General features: G+C 50.2%; 2 protein-coding genes across 6 annotated transcripts in view; one reads left to right on the plus strand and one right to left on the minus strand.

Moving 5' to 3' along the window:
• The first annotated feature begins 11,341 nt into the window (after positions 1–11,341).
• Positions 11,342–13,335, plus strand: CRH (corticotropin releasing hormone). Of its 3 annotated transcripts, none has more exons than XM_042786031.1 (2): positions 11,342–11,716; positions 12,307–13,335. In XM_042786031.1, the coding sequence occupies exon 2, from the start codon at positions 12,322–12,324 to the stop codon at positions 12,853–12,855; it is 534 nt and encodes a 177-aa protein (XP_042641965.1). In that variant the 5' UTR covers positions 11,342–11,716; positions 12,307–12,321; the 3' UTR covers positions 12,856–13,335. The 3 variants fall into 3 exon arrangements, with proteins under 3 accessions (XP_042641965.1, XP_042641963.1, XP_042641964.1); XM_042786029.1 differs by having other exon boundaries at positions 11,342–11,712; XM_042786030.1 differs by lacking the exon at positions 11,342–11,716 and adding an exon at positions 11,746–11,923.
• Positions 13,336–14,454: 1,119 nt separating this feature from the next.
• Positions 14,455–16,645, minus strand: part of TRIM55 (tripartite motif containing 55) — a 40,917-nt gene continuing 38,726 nt past the window's right edge. For 2 of the 3 annotated variants that reach the window (XM_032995101.2, XM_032995099.2), the window contains one exon: positions 14,455–15,663. In XM_032995101.2, coding sequence (XP_032850992.1) covers positions 15,544–15,663 — 120 coding nt within the window. In that variant the 3' untranslated portion in view covers positions 14,455–15,543. The remainder of the gene's footprint in view (positions 15,664–16,645) is intronic. The other variant, XM_032995100.2, reaches the window with a different exon arrangement.

Below are 16,645 nucleotides of genomic sequence, written 5' to 3' on the forward strand. Positions count from 1 at the left end.
CCGTGGCAGATGCCCCTGTCAGTGATGCTGTATCTCCGGTGTTATTCTTGCTTTCTTACTCAAGGCCCTTAACCCCAAATGTAAGTGTGATTCACTGTCACTGAAAGAGTTTCTGGTAATTCATCTCCCAAGTAGGATCTTTGTCACCGATGAAAGTCCTGGTGTTAGTTTTAAGCATGATTTGACTCACATGTATTTGATAGTGTGTTGCTTTAGTGCTCAATTTGGGGACAATGAGATGAGATTAACTCATGAATATTTGCATCTGAGGTAGTTGTTCTCGTTATACTGATAATGAATGATTCTGGATGTCGGAGAGGAGTGGAAAGTTTCAAGAACTCTAGGAAGTGAGCAGGAAGAATTGAGGATGATTGCTTTCCAGAACAGCTAGCCCCTAAAACTGCAAAACAGGTTATACGCCCCTCCTAACAGCACAGACGGCTGACAGAGACTGAACAACATAGGTTGGAAATATTATAAAGGATAGTGAGCACAGCCATCTTTACATCTTTCCACCTGAAAACCAGATGGAATAGATGTTTGCTGGGTACAAGATAGCTGAGTTCTAGCACCACCTCTTGGCTCCCACCTGTAGGTATGGGACAATTCAAGCTAAATAAATGAATAATAGGGAATCAAGAATAAACAGATAAAGATCATTCCATTCTTCTCCCCTTCTCAGAGAGATGCTATTTCCTCAGCTACAGTCACAAAGCAAGCAATCTACCAGCCTTACAAAACACTGCTGAAATTTCTGGTAATTCTGCTGGAAATCTGAGCTGTGGATGATCACCTGCATTGTTTATGTTGTGAAAGAATCAGGACTTCTACAATCAATTATAAAATCAATTCCTTCCTTTTCCAGTGTAAGGGCAGCAATGTCAGATGCAAAGATATCTTCCATAGGAGAAGGATCCTGCTGCTTTTATGGATGGGTTGTATAACCGAGGTTCTCTTCTTCTCATCACAGTCACGTTACATGTTATGATCTGCTAGGAGGCTTGTTTATTTTCAATGCAGATGTCATCACAGACAGAGCACTTCTCAATCAATCTTTGTTCAGACAGATTCGTGAAAGAAAGTTCTATATTACTCTATTAAAATTCTGTTTTGTTAAACACAAAACCTGTCACCGGATCACAAAGTCCCTAAGCCGCAGGCTGCTTCCCGTCAGAGCCCCTGGGCGCAGAGCTGCGTGGTCGGGCCCCAGCACGTGGGGCAGGGGGCAGGGAGCCCCTCCCGACTGAAGGCTCAGGCAAACAAATGACAGACCCGCGCTGTATTTGTGAGGTAGGGCAAGCAGTGTAATAGTTGTTACTTCTTCAGCACTCAGGAGCACAGTACAGTTGAAGACACAGCTGGTTTAAGTGAGGCATCTGTTAGTTCCCAAGGGAAAATGAACTCGGGAAGAACGCAGTCGGGAGATACAGTCCAAGGCTGGTGTTCCGGGTAATGGCATGATACTGATGCTGTGCCTGGCAGATTGGAGAAGACTGGGTTATTTAGAGTATAAAATCTGTATGTGCCCCATCTGAAACTGTGCTACCAAAATAATACTTTATCTCTCCAAAACCACCAGGAGTTATACGTGTCATGAGTTCACAACAACTCCATTCATTCTCTGTCAGAAGAGAGGAGGCGCTGGAAGATTTACTTCAGTTTAGATTCTTGAAAACTTCTTAGCCTGTCTCAAGCCACATCCTATCCATAACTGAAGGCTGAAGAATAAGTAGGCTATCTGATTTTGGTAATGAACAGAGATTGGTTATCAGTAGGTGTCAATGAATGCGAAAAGATTCACCAGATTGTTGTCTGCAACTTCTCTGCAGTTGGCATCATTTCATGTCCAATTCTTAGAAGACAAAAGTCAAACTGAATAATATCTCTGTGATACTGTGGTGGAAATACATGCAGATGGAAAACTTATTCCTCGTGGCTCCAGTCATAATGACAGGTAGCATGTAAAGATACTTAAGCTATGGCATTCATTATTTGGAACGTGAGGAGGCTCTGCCTAAAGCTCCCTGTAGTATCTCAAGCAGAATCACTCAGAGACAGGGTTTCACATCAGAATGGTGTTCAAGATTTGAAATCTGGCTTTGATCCCAAAGTGGGACTTTGTTTCCATTCTCTACAAAGTAAGAGTCAAATAATGCCTTGCTTTCCATCAGCTGATTTTGACTCTGCATGGTGTTGACTCTAATGGATTTTTGAAGGGATTATGATGTAACTCATTTTTTGAAATTAAGACCATTTTGAGGGGCCAAAACTGGGATATTTACCCCTTAGATAGATATCTAGGATGTGTGGTTCATTAGAAGTTTGTTGTCACGTGTCACTAAGCAACTGAAGAAGGGAGGACAGTCCTGTGACTGTGACCAGAGACACAGTTCCCAGCTGCAGCAGAAGAACGTGCTACAGTTCCTTCACTCAGAGTGGATTAACACCTCCTTTCCTTGCTCCCTGAAGGACCGACCTGAGTGTTTCCTGGGTCTAGACAGAGCTGGGCTGGAAACGTTTGTTGGTGGTGAAATGCACGATATTCCTTCTTGCTCATTTCTTTAGTTCGAGGTATGTTTGTTAATAGAAATAGCAAAAGGATCCAGAGAGAAACTCCACCTCTTAGACACAGTCACTGTATTAGCGAAATTGGACGATATCTTGAGTCAGACATACCTACCTGCTGTCATTGTTCTTGCTGACATGATAAAGACATGACGGTGCAGTTCAGTCACCTTCTGCCGTGTAGAAGCCAGTTCATTTACTGCTGCCCTTCTTTTCCAGCTCACCAGTTTCCTGTTATTGGCATCTCCTTTCCATTCCTGTTCTGCAACAGTCAGCCAGCCTCCATCACACAGCTCTGCCAAAAGCTCTGCCAAGACAAATAGGAGGAAAGTGTGTGCTTTTCAGTTTGGGGCCAAAACAAATTTAATTACAGTCAGTGTCAAACCCTTAGATTTCAGGATGCAAAATTTCATCCCCTCTGAATTGAAACCAGGACTTTTTCTCCCTGAGGATCATTAATACAGGTAGGACAAGTGAAGGACTGAGATGTACTCCTCACATTACACCCAGGGACCCTCTTCCTTCTCCTACTAGCAGAGGAAGAGACCTTTCTCACTCTCAAGCCTAAGATCAAGTCTGACTAAGCTCTAAGTGCTTTTGTGTCAACCCTTTTACTAGGTGTGTTTCCAGGTTCCTCTGAATCCCTCTCCCATGGTAGAGGCGTTGCTGAGCAGACTTCCTGGGGTGGTATCCTTTGGAGGTTCAGATGAACTGTCTGGTTGAGCCAAGGATTTTTAAAATCTTCCCCGACCACAAGATACTCATAGAAAACTGAAGAGAGACAACCTCAAGGAGTTTATTATTATTCACGCTGCTGTCTTACAGCAACACCCAAAGGTCAGTGGCACTCACTGTTAACACCTTAAATTTGGCTGCTCTAAAATTATTTTTCACACAGCCTTCACTAAGGGAACTGAAAAAGCCTTATAGGGACATTCCCAACCTTTGTATGCCCATATATGTGGCTGCCTCAAAAGAGACAATATCAACTCATGTATTGCTTAAAATTAGACTGTATTTACTGATTACAGCTCTGATTTTACTTTTTAAGTTTAAAGAAAGCTTCGGCTCCTCTGGTAGCAGCTGTTTTCTCCCGTTTGAAAGTGTCCTAGGAGGAGCTGTGAACTTGTAGCTCCTAATGTCTTTGAGGCCACCCTACGGCTCTCTATTTTAGTTATTCACTAAATCATTTAGTTTTTCACTAAAATCTCATCCTTCCTCTGTCATTTCGTAAAAACTTCATCCGGATGAGACAGGTTACGTCAGAGTTGGGTGCTGAAGAGCTCTTGGCATTTACCCAGATGGTTTTAGCCAAGTTTCAGTTCCACTGTCGATCCAAGGGCACGTACAGAAGAGCACAGTGAGGGAGTGCTGAGCTACGGCGGCTCCAAGCCCACGTGCCTGCTCTTGCAAAGAAAAACGAGGAGCCACCAGCCCTCAGCGAGACTCTTACAGGAGATGTGGCACTGCATTGCCCAAGCAGTGTGATGCAAGCTTGGGTAGTCCAAGCACCTCTGCGCCCATTCCACGAGGGAGACTTGCCTGTAACACCCCCATCCTGTAGCCTTGCTTGGATGCAGTATTCATACACATGTCCTGGTGCTAGTTTTAGCCCAGACTGTGGGCCTGAATTCTGGGCAGTGTTGGACTATCTCAGTACAGAATGCATTTCAGTGCTAAACAAAATTAGTTATGTATGGCTACTCATTAACTTCATTCACTTCAGTGGTAATATTTGCAAAGCAGTTTGAGATCTGCTTCTTATCAGTCAGGCCACTGGCACCGCTGTTTCCTGTTGAAGGAGAAATCAAAAACCTAGTGCCTAGGAATATTCATAATCTGTCTCACTTGATTTTCATGTCCACTAGCCTGGAATAGGGAGTTTTTTTAATGACATCCTCAGGCCAAAGATACACCTGCTTCTAAATTTACTGGAAGCTCCTAGTTGTAGAGAAGCAGCTACAATACCTCCGTCGCTACTTACCTTTGCTCTCCCAGCATCAGGAGTTAAGAATAAAGCCCATATTTTCTTCCAGACTAAAACCTTCATCTTTTGCTAAAAGAATAATATATGATGATGTGTGTGTGGCAGCGCCATCCATAGCCCCTGTCATTAAATCCGTAATGATAACAAAGCAGAAGAGAGACGAAGGAAAACATCCAGTGAGTAAATTCATTAAGTATATGCTTTGCAATAACAGTAATCCACAGTGAGAATGGGAACAGCTGAGAAATCTGGATATTTTGTCTGGTGGAGACTGATCATTTCTTCCATTTATTGGCTGGCATGATTTGTGTTTTTATTCTGTACTTTGATTCCTTCACTCAGTCTTTCATCTTGGCTATATCAAAACCTACTCCAGTGCTTCCAGACACTGCAGCCCTGAATTAGAGGAACCAGACAAAAAGTCCTGCCAAATTCCTGAGAGTAAACTGTAGTTTTGTAGTAGCATTGTCTTCTCCTCCTAAAAATGAAGTGTTTTCAAATAAAACTCCATTGGCCTCTGGCTTAGAGAAATGTTTGTTGATCATGTACATCAGAGATGCTGATGAAAACCACCTTCATGTTCCCAGTTAATTTAATACTACTATTTACTATAATGTACTGCCTGAATTGCAGTAGCACTTAGGATTCCTAGTCACAGACTAGGGCGCCGCTGTGCTAGACACCAGGCAGGCACGGAACAAAAAAGAAAGTCCCTTCCTTAAATAATTTGCAGTCTTTGGCATGAGCATGGTCATTAGAAAGGTAACAATCTTTTTTTCCAAGAAACGCCTCATCTTGTTCATTATCCCTTGCAATTAGTCTCATGGGGCTCCACTTCCAGCAACACGCACCTGTTGATAAGCAAAGCCTAGTCGGAGCTTAGAGAGACTTTGATTCTTCCATTTTTTAATGAACAACAAATGGTGCATTAGAGATGTTTGCTCCTTCAAATATGCAGACATCTGAATTTCTAATTGTTTAGCATTAGTCATAACTTAAGTAGGACAGAGCAGATTCTATATATAGCCCGTTGCCCAGCCATTCAAGACAGATAGCGTTTGTATTTCTTCCCATATTTCCTCACTTGAAAGGAGTGAGAAGGCAGTTGCAACATCTCTAGCCTCAAGTATTCCAAAATTGTGCTGTCCCCATCTCCTTCTCCCCCAGATATTGAGATTGTTTTCAGAATCATGAGATTTTGAAACGAGATTACATTCTCAGCTCTTCTGGTGTTTACTTAGGGGTTCTCAGCCCTGAGGGTATAGCTGGATGATGTCTTTAAGCTTGAAGACTACACTTTCTTCTTTTTTTTTAGCAACAGTTGAGGTTGTAACAGGGTTCCAGGAGCAGGAGTTGCCCTTGGTATCGCAAACCTCCTTTAAATCGCATTGATCATTTTCCCTCTCTACTCAGTTTTCGTTTCTCTGTCTCATTCTCATCTCGTATACACTGTTCCATGTGAACGTATCACAGGTCTTACATTACGAAGGAAAACCTGGTTCACAACAAACAGGCACAGTGGATGTTTTACAACTGAGCGAGTGTTTCGCTTTTTGCAAATTCAAACTCCAGCATTTATTCTCTTATCTTCTCCGGTGGGAAAGCAGTGGGTTGCCCACTGGAAAAAAAAAAAAAACCATAGCCCCAGAAGTTTGCTCGAATTACTGCTGCCTGGATGCTGGAAAATGCCACACCAGCCCAAATGCTTCTCTTGATTTTCCTAGTAACGTTCAGATCGTTCACCCCTGCAACCGGGGTTTCCCCACGCTTGTGAGACGGCTGCACCTTTAGAGCTGAACGAGCTCAAGTGTGGCTGGTGCTAACGGCTGGTTGCAGGCCTGGTGCCACACGTGCTGAGAGCAAGGCAGGGTCCCTGGTGTCCCACCCGTGGGAGCCCGGACCCTGCTGCCCGTACGGGTTGTGTGTGTCCTTGTCTCTGCCGACGCGGGCGAGCCTGGCGATGTCAGCGGGTTGTTCCGGGTGGGCGCGAGATGCAAACCCAAACCCTTTGTCCTCTCCCCGGTCTGTGCCAAAGACAGACACACAGGTTGGATGCTCAGCTAACCAGCAAAATTTCTCTCACGGCTTCAGGTACAGAGACACCAGGACAACCGGGAGTACCAATTGCTCGGCGCTCTTGGGGAGTGCTTGTTTGATGGTTTTCCTTGTTGCTGCCAATAACTGTGAGATGAGTTCCTGCAGCATTATCATTAATGGCATAGAGGGCTCGCACACGTACCCACGCAGCTTTCTCCGGCCCTTATTCCAGAGCAAGAATAGCAACTGACAAGTCTTGTGAGGTAAATATAAAGGTCAGCTGTTGCCTGCCTGGATGAGGGCTGTCAGGAGGAGAGAGGCGCAGCCCTTGCTGCCTGCATGCATCTCCCAGCAACTGCCCTTCGCTGCTCGGAAGGAGAGAGTGAGGCTGTGAGGCCTCCAAAGCGCTTGTTTGGGGATGTCCAAGAGGGTAAGGGCACAGCCCCCCTCCGTGTGACATGTGCCGGTGGGAATACCCCCACGGGTGCGTGGGGCTTCGGACACAGGGAAGGTTCTTGCTGGGGCTGAGGGTCCACACTTGAGATTCATGAGCAGCCAGCTCTGGCCTCTACTCAGCCGGGGGTCAGGTTTTGGGAGGAAAACCATCCCTGCAAATCCACCCGTGTGTGAGCTGCTGGGAAGGGCTGTGTTCTCCCCAGACGCGGTGGAACTGAGAGGATATTCCGGAGGAATTTTTCCTTCTGCTGGGACTCCCAGCCTGTAAAATTGTGTCTTGTGGGCAGCCATCTGGGATCAAGAGTATGAACATTAAGTCATGAATGAAAATAATCCTCTGGTTGAGCTTATAAACCAGGTCTCAGAAAATGCAAGATTAATTCCTGCCTCGTACACAAATTCTTGAGGGATACTGGATAAATCTCTTCACCATCTCAGGCTGGTTTTGCCCACCGGAGAGTTTGGGAAATTAAGGTGCTTTCCCCTCTCTCACAAGCCTCTAGGAAAACCTGTTATAGGTGTTGCTCTGCTTTGATGGTGAGACGTACAACAGAAAATCCCTGTGACAGGAGCATGCGATTCCCTTCCTGGACAGAGGTCACTGAAAGATGGAAAGAGAAATTAAAACTGAATGAAAGAATTTTGAAGACTTCTAGAGCCAGAAGAAAGGTCAGATAGCTGAGGTCCTTAACAGTTTTGTTCTTTGTCCTGACCTAGAACATACTCCTTTGCATTTAATTGATTTATTTTTATAACTCACTTTTTCTGAGATTCTCTGTGATTATTCTGGCAAATTCAGACTGCTGAGGAATAATAGGCAAATGTATTTTGTTCTTAAAATGACTTGTCACATCTAGGCATAGTAAGATACCCTGAATTTTTATTCTTTTTCTCTAGATTGCTCTAGAATCCATAACATTCACTACCATCAGATTTAGATTTCTTCATATCAGGAGTACCAGAAGGTGAAATGGAAATGTAATGTATAGGTGTGTCAGTGTATGATTATTGGCACCTCAGAGTGGGCAAGGGGTACTGAATTCACCTGAAATAGTCACAGAATGTAAGATTGCATGTTAGAGAGATGACCACAGGGACCGAGTAACGACCGTGATCACATGAAGTGGTTATGCGGGATGACATGGAAATGTTTGCTGAATGCAACAATACCGGTAATTCTTACCACCTTCTGGCGAAAGCTGGAGCTGTAATGAAATATTGCACTGTAGCAGAAAGCTGATCTACATCTATTGTGTGTTGTTCCATGTTTGTAGTTGGACATCTTCAAAAATACCTGGGGTAAGAGCCATGCCCTCAGTTTAACATCATCCCTCCTGTATTGCTATTTTTAGAACTGTGTGATCTCTCTGCTATGGTCAATCATTGAGGAGGGGATTCTTCTGGCCTCACATTAGCTAGCTAAAATTTCAGTGACTAGGCTAAGGTAGTTGCCTGCACTCCCTTTATAGACAAGGGAACAAAGTGAGCTTCTCCAGAAGCCTCAAGGTACTATTTTGCAATGGGATGTATCATGCTCTGGGCATGATTTTGCTTTCCATTAGCTACCTCAGAGCAGCTATAATTGTCTTTTGGTAGGTGCCTGAGTTTAAGATCACTAAGGCTAAAGGGCAGGTGCACACAATCCAAGTCAGCAGAGGGGAGGTGAGCCTCACTAGCACTTTTTATTTCTAGACAGCGTTATTTTGTGATTCACTGCAAAAATTCTGTTTGCCCCTGATGTTTGCAGAATGAGTCAAATATGAATACTTTTCCTATGAAGAGTATGCTAATCTCAAACCCTACCACTAAACATAAAACTCTAAGCCAGATATACCTGCCTTGTCTCTCTCTCTCTTTCACCCTTCCGTTGAGAACCCAGGATTTCTTCTGTTGTAAGCTCCTGCAGGAGTAACGGCTAAGATTTCACTCAGAAACTGGTGACCCTGGAGAAGGGACTTCTGTGTTCCTCGGCAGTCAGCTCTTCATTTGAAACACTGAGGGAAGTACTTTTTGGTTTGTATACCCGTGATATTTTATATTCCTCATTATGAAGGCATCCAAATGTGTTACGGTCTTCCCTGCATCTAAATTGTTGCAAGCTCTCTCACACATCACTCGGGATCTTTGGGGAGAGGGGGGTAATATGACCATGTTGGATTAGAAACAGGAGTGTGTGGGACACTGCAGACCCTGCTCAGAGCCAAGGGTCAGGAAAAAGGGGAGAAGAACCCGGCAGGTTGTACAGCTCTTGTGAATTTTGCAGGAGCTCTCCTAGCCCTCTCCTAGGCTGTATTTGCTATCCCTGGATTTCTTCAAGGAACAAAACTGTCTGCCTAAAGGGACCTAAATAATGTTGTAAATGATGAAAAACATAAAATAATCTGAGCCAATTCCCACTGGCGTCAATCTTTTGGAGAGATGCAGCTCTATGTGTTATTCAGATTTCACCCACGACACTAAAAAAAAAAAGGTATTTGAATCAAAATTCCTCCTTCTTTACATTTATGATCACATTATTTTAAGAGGTTTCATGTCTTTAAAAGGTATATTAAACCTAAAAGTGGAGACACTGTGATAAAACCCACCCCAGAGCTCATCTGGAGGGTTTAATAGGTGCCTCTTACATTTTCCATCAACTGATTGAACTTAGCTCCTGTTTCTTTGAACCTCTTGTTGTTCTCACTGAAAGCCGTGCTGACATGCTTTAAAAGCATACAAATAGCTTCTGCTGTGACGATCTACACAATATATTCCGTTCTGTTTTCATAATACGCATTTCAGTTCATGAATGCCTGAGCTAACAGAGGTAATGTAGAGATAAGTCTCTGGTATTACTACTTGTTTTTCCATTCGTCTCTTTATGATGCACAAGATCTGATTCTTTGGCGCTTCACCAACAGCATCTGAGATTGGAGGTAGGTATAGCAAAAATTAAAGTGCATAGCATCCCTAAGGAGATGCTCAGAATTGGGCTGTGGCCAACCTCATATATTAAGTTGTTTGAACTTTGTTATTTTATTAAGGAAATGGATTTCAGGTTCATCACTTATTTAGCATCGGTAGCACATGACCACCTTCCGCCGTCTGTTGAAACTCCTCACTGTGATAGCAGACGTGCAAGTGCGTGACCCCAAGCATTTACAGTCTAGGCAAGATAAAACCAGTAGGTTTTCTGTAAAATTTTCCGATTTGAAGGGAAGGACATGATTAATGTTGTGACCGAGGCAGTGGAGAAGCCGGACTGAGGTGCTGTGGCAAGGCTGGTGGGATGCAAACACCGAAGAACACACATTGCGCAGGGGATGGGCGCTGGGCAGAAGTTATTTCTATAGGCAGCACTACCTCCTGGAAGAGGAGATAGAGGGTAAGCAGTCGCAACCCAGCTGGAGACACTGGTGGAATATGGTCTGGAGCCTGCGGACATAGTGGAGACGGGAGAGCGCTTCAAAGGGACCTCAATTTGGGATTAGGGGGAGGGTAGGGCCTCAGCTGAGAAGGGCGAACGGGGAGACACATGGCCATGGGGGCAAAGAGGTGGGGAAGGAGCAGCTAGTAGTGTCGGGGGGGGGGGGGGGGGGGGGGAAGAAAAAGAAAAAGGAAAAAAGAGCAGTTGGCACCTCCACGCCAGAAGTGGGAAGACAATGGAGGGAAGCAAGGGCCAGAAGGAGGGAGAGGGAGCTGGCCTGGCCGGGCCGGCCGAGGGGGAGGAACGGGCGGGTCGCCCCCCCGGGGCTGCGGTCCCTGCCCCGGCAGATGCTCCCGGGGCGGCCCCGGCCCCCCCGGCCCTCCCCGCAGCCCCCGGCCCCGGAGCGGGGGGGGGGGGGGGGGTCGGGCGGTCACCGAGGGCTTTCCGCCCCCTCGCCCGGCGGCGGGGGCTCCGGGCAGCCCCCGCGACGGGACGGTGCCGGCGGTGCCCTCCCGGCACCGGTACCCGCCCGCTTTGCAGGGGAAAGAGCTGCCCCGGGCCGGGCTGGTCCCGGGCGCGGAGCAAAAGCGGTCTCCGCGCAAAACCCGCGCCCCGCGGAGCCTCCCGCCACGGGGCGGGACGCATCCGCGCCCCGGGCGGGCACGGAGGTGGCGAGGAGGGGGGAGCACCGGGGAGGGGGGAAGGAGACAGCCCCGGGTAGCAGCCCTGGTCCCGGGCGGGTCGGGTCCCTCCCCGCGGGCCGGCCCCCGCGAGTGGAAAGTTTCCCCGGATTGACCTCTCATAGTACGCGCCCGCTAGGAAATCTCATTCAAGTATTTTTGTCAATGGGGTGTGTGTGTCGGGGGGGGGGGGGGGGGGGGGGAGGGGGGCACCCTGCTCCCCGGCCCCCGGCCCAGCTGACGTCACTGCAGAGGCGATAAATATCTGTTGATATAATTGGACGTGAGATTTGGGGTTGCGATAGCGAAACTCGGCCCATCGCCGCTCCGACGGGCCCCCATGATTTATTCAGCAGTGGATCGGGGCACGCAATCGGGCTGTCAGGAGAGCGTCAGCTTATTAGGCAAGTTCTGCGTGATTCCAGGAGAGGGTCTAAGCTATAAAAATCCCTCGCCCCGGCTCTGATTAGGACCAAATCTGATCCCAAGTTCGCCAGGAGCCGGCTCCGAGGGAGAGCGAGAGGAAGGGACGCCGAGCCCCGCCGCCTGCCCTGCCCTGCCCTGTCCTACCGCCGCCCCAGGTAGGTGCGGGGCCGCGCCCGGGCGCGGAGCGGGTTGCGCGGCCCTGCGCGGGGCTGCGCGCGGCGGCCCGAGGGAGGCGGGGAGCTCCCCCGGCCGGGCTGGGAGCGGGGAGGCGCAGAGCAGCCGGGCGCTCGCACCCCGCAGCTTTTGGGAACGGCCGCCCCGCCGCAGGCACCCCACGCTCCCCACCTCTCACCCCCCCGCCCCGGGGTGGGTGAAGAGGCGCGGACACGCGCGGACTCTCTCCGCAGGGGCTGCTGAGCGCAGCCCTGGCCCCGGGAACCGGTGCCGGCGCAGCCCGGAGCAGCCCCGCGGGGCCGTTCCGCGGGGGGCGGCCGCCTCGACGGGCGGGGGGGGGGGGGGCCCGGCCGGGCCGGGGCTGAGCGCGGCCGGGCCGCGGTGTGCGGAGCGCGGAGGGGCGCGGAGAGGCGCGGAGGGGCGCGGAGAGGCGCGGAGGGGCGCGGAGCGGCGCGTTTCAGCACCGGGACAGCGGCGGCGGGGGGGCTCCCCCTCCGCCTCCCTCCCGGCCGCCGCGGCTCGGCTCCCTAACAGCACCCCCTCCTCCCCCGTCCCCCGCCCCGTCTGCCCCGCAGGTTTGGGCCCCGACCATGAAGATCCCGCTGCTGGTCTCCACGGGAATCCTGCTGGTCGCCCTCCTGCCCTGCCAGGAGTGCAGAGCTCTCAGCAAGAGCCCGGCAGCCGCCCACGGGGCTCTGCACCAGCCAGATTTCTTCCAGCAGCAGCAGCAGCAGCAGCAGCAGCAGCAGCAAACTCTGCCCGTCCTGCTCCGCATGGGAGAAGAGTATTTCCTCCGCCTGGGCAACCTCAATAAGAGACCCGTTGGCTCTTTCTCCGCCTCCTCCAGCAGCACCAGCCACCTACAGCCCGAAGCCTCCGCCAGCAACTTTTTGCGAGCGACGGTGCAACAACTGCAGCCGCTGCCCGAGCGCTCGCTGGGGAGCCCCGAGGAGGGCGAAGCCGAGGGTGAGGCCGTGGAGAGGGAGAAGCGATCCGAGGAGCCCCCTATTTCTCTGGATCTGACTTTCCACCTCCTGCGAGAAGTCTTGGAGATGGCCCGAGCCGAGCAGTTAGCGCAGCAAGCTCACAGCAACAGGAAACTGATGGAGATAATCGGGAAATGAAACGGCCCCTCCCCGCCTTGCCAAAGAGATTCCGCAGTTAGCACAAGAATAATTACACCGTCCGATGTACCATAGTGCTGCTCTGATGTCATCTCTTTATTTTTATATAGCTTTAAACCTAGAAGGGTGTACTCCGAACAGCCTCTGTCCCTTGACTAGCATGCACAACCGTGTACCAAGTGCAGAAACACGAGTGTCGTTCGTAACCTCCCCTACCTTTATTTATTTCTCCATTTCCCAGTTATTCTAGTGCCATCGCTACGTAGGGATGTGTGAGCATTGGAAGAAATGGTGCCAAGGAGACAGATAACTTTTCTGCTGGGGGCAGGGAGGTGGGAGGGGGAATCTCTGTAAGCTACTTTAAATCCACTTTTTTTCCTGTAAACATTTTCACAATAAAACATCTTTTCAGCGCTCGGTCGATTTTGTTGTGTAAGAGAATGTTTAATATTTATATTTTTAATAAAAGCTGCAAAGTAACGATGGCTTGATAGACTTTCTTGCCTGGACGCCTGAGGGCTGCTCCGCCTCCCTCAGCGCTTTCCCGGGGTGGGGCGGGGATGAGGGGTTGGAGGGGGGATCCACCCGCGGACACCCCGAGCCGCAGGGAGCCCTAAATCACCCCGGGGGCTATTTCTCCCCCTCCCCGCCGCGGGGACCCCCCGTTCCTGGGGGTCTCCCCGAGACGCGCCCCGACGTGCCGCCGGGCAGGGGCTCCCCACGCCGCCGCCCTCGGCACCGGCTGCTCCCGGGGACGGGGCGGGATGTGGGGTCGGGGGGTGGTCGGTCGCCCTCAGCTCAGCCCCCAGCAGCCCCCCTACACACCCCCCCACACACACACCCTCCCCCCCCCCCCCCCGAGGGAGCTCCCCGGCTCCTGCCGCTGCCACCGGGACCGGGCAGCCTCTTCCCGCCGGAGCGCAGCGATGGGAAGCCAGTGAGGTGCTCCCGGGACTCTTTTGTGTTCTGCCTCTTTTCTTTCTAGCTCTGCTCATCCTCCCCGCACCCCAAAAAGGGCAGGTTCCTCCCCGCATCGGCTCTCCCCGTCCCTCTGGCGGTGCCCGAGCCGGGTCCTTCCCAGGGGCACCGGTGAGGTGGTGGCGCATGTGGAGAAACTTCCCGGGAAGGAGCTGAGGGAAATCCTCCAGGATGACCGGGAGGAAATAGGAAATCCCTCACCCCGAACCAAATCCCGGCGAAAAGCTGCTCCAGCAGCCGGAGGCGACGCGGTGGCAGTGGCGGTGCGGAGCGGCCCCCGCTCCGGGCTGGGCAAGTCTCACTGGCACAGAGCTCGCCTCTGCAGCCCTCCAAAACTTCTCCCACGGGTGGGTTTTCCAGGGGAAAGAGCTGGACGTGAGGGCCTGGTGTGAGCGAGCCCCGCAGGGCGGGATGGCCAGGGCTGGGGCTCACCCCCACAGCCTGCTAGGCGGGCGCCGCGTTGCGCCCGCGCTGCCAGCTCGCCAGCCCTGCCGGGGCCACGGCGCAGCCCTACGGCCCGGCCCGGTGGTCCCCTGACAAACCGGTGGGTTTGGGGCCTGGCTCGGGGCTCCTGGAGAGATCCGGGCTTAACCCGAGCGCAGAGCTGGTCCCTGACGGCACCGCGCGCTCCCGGCGACCCGCCGGTCTCTCTCAAACACGGCGTGCTGACACCCTGTTCCCGGTGACAAAACTTGCCGTGTCGCTTCCAGCGCAACTCGTGGAGCTTCTTTTAAGACGCGAATTGGATTTCATTAGGCCGCTCAAAGCCTGCCAGGCACAAGGAACAGGCGTTCGCCTTTTCTACAGCGCGCCACAGGGCCTTCAAATTAAACCTGGAATGAATACCTGTGACCACCTCACCGCGGTCTGGTTTCGTGCAAGAACATGCCCCTTCTCCTACATGCACGGATGACTGAGAAGACACAGACACAGGTTAAAGCTGGACGGGCGTGGGCAGGACTCTGGCATTTGCCCCACGTGCACCAGAGCTGTGTCCCGCATCCATGCGCGGGGGCTTGGCCAGTGCTTTCGGCGTGCGCAGCTCCCTCGTCCACCGGGCACCTTCCCTACAAATGATCCGTTTCTCTGTTGTGGTTTAGCAGGAAGAGCAAAGGAAGAAATGGCAGCTTCCCTCTCCTCTCCCGCGTTCCACAGGCGGTGAGGTGCCGGTGCCGTGGGGACCGTGAGTGACTGCAGGGAGGTGCTCAGACACAGCCCCTGACTTGGGGCTACCCCGGGTGTGATACTCTCACTGAAGCCACCAGCACCGACGAGCGGGGACACAGGAGGGTACTGAGGAGAAACGCTGTTTTGGCAAAGGATGCTACTAGTGAATATCATACCAGCATTTTAGCTAACAACATCGGTGAAGCATTTACACCTACACGGGGATGTGCCAAAAAGTGAGTAACAGAACACTAGCGGTGCTCAGCCTACAGCTGTAGAGATGCTATTTTCCCCTTGGAAACAAGAAATTACTGGAAAACACTCTGACTACAATACAGGATAGTAATGTCTCCCCTTGCTCCCATCCCTCTCAGGACTGTCATCTCAAGGGCTGGGTACGACGTGGTCAACCGAGTTCCTGGGAACGATAAACCTGCTCGGATGTCCCTTTCCAGGCCAGTTTCTTTGCCGATGGCAGCCAGGCTGCCTGCGCTCGCGGTCCCTCCGAGGAGAGGCACCCCAGAAGCCAGCCGGAGTGAGTCATCATTCATTCAGTGAGTTCAACCAGGAGAAGGAGAAGACATGACGAGCCGGCTCATCACCCCTCTCACTGCTCACGGGAGTTTCCTCCACTCGACCTTGAGGGGATGGTTCAGAACCAGTCTGTAAAGGAAGGAAAGGTTGACAAATGGAAGAGGAAAAGATGAATTGCATTAAAATCCTTAAGGTTTCACAACATGCAGAAAAACAGAATGAAGTGGGAAAAGGGGGAAAAGGCAGGGAGCATGAAAATTTGGGGAGGCCAGCCAGACTTCTACTGCCAGAGGTCACGGGGACTTTTGCTATGGACAACGGCAGAGGAAGGATTATGGTGGGTGAGTGTGTCGCACCTGTGCAAAGGGCTTAGTCCTGATTTGGACCTCTGGAATATTATTGCACCGAAGGTGATAACTGCCTGTTTAGAAGTGATCCTGAGCCAGCTTGGCTTGTGTAGCTGGGCCTCCAGATTGATGTGGACCAAAGCCAAAAGTTATTGTCAGTGCAGTGCCACTCAAAATGATACTTGTTCTGCTGTCATGAAATCTGCCTTAGATGTGGTTTGGGTTTTTTTTTTTTTGTTGTTGTTTGTTTTTTTTTTTTTCTTTCCCTTTAAAGTCTTTTAATATTTATTTCACTTCTATTTCACACAGCCAAAGAACAGGAAATAAATAATACAGAGATATAAGCTTCTGCTTATATATCAGGCCAAATTCTGCTTTTGTTTGCACAGGTCTCCTATGCTTGCAGTAAAAAAATGAATCTAGACATGATAGGCTGTAGCTGCTAATCACAGGTATTATCGCTATTTTTAAAAATTAGCTGAATATTTAACAGACCAGTATAACATGCAGAAATATTTTACTAATTCCAGTGTTTTCAGATCCCTTTGGCAGAAAATTAAGATTGGCTTTGTAGTAGTGTCAGAAATCCTGTTAAAGATAAATATATTAAAATGGGTGATTTAGTAGCTAAGGGATGCCTTGTGTCTTCATCGTTAAAACCACAGTTTAACTTGCAGTATACAGGATACTTTTTTCCCTCTATATTCCTAGATATGCATGTACATTATTGTACATTCTTAAAATTAAATTAGCCAGCCTTCTCT

Source organism: Tyto alba, unplaced genomic scaffold, assembly GCF_018691265.1.
Source record: "Tyto alba isolate M040663 unplaced genomic scaffold, T.alba_DEE_v4.0 Super-Scaffold_9, whole genome shotgun sequence".
NCBI classification, from domain to species: domain Eukaryota; kingdom Metazoa; phylum Chordata; class Aves; order Strigiformes; family Tytonidae; genus Tyto; species Tyto alba.

What these genes read in the sequence shown, in the direction of transcription:
- CRH (XM_042786031.1), top strand. Translation starts at nt 12,322, where the DNA reads ATGAAGATCCCGCTGCTGGTCTCCACGGGAATCCTGCTGGTCGCCCTC.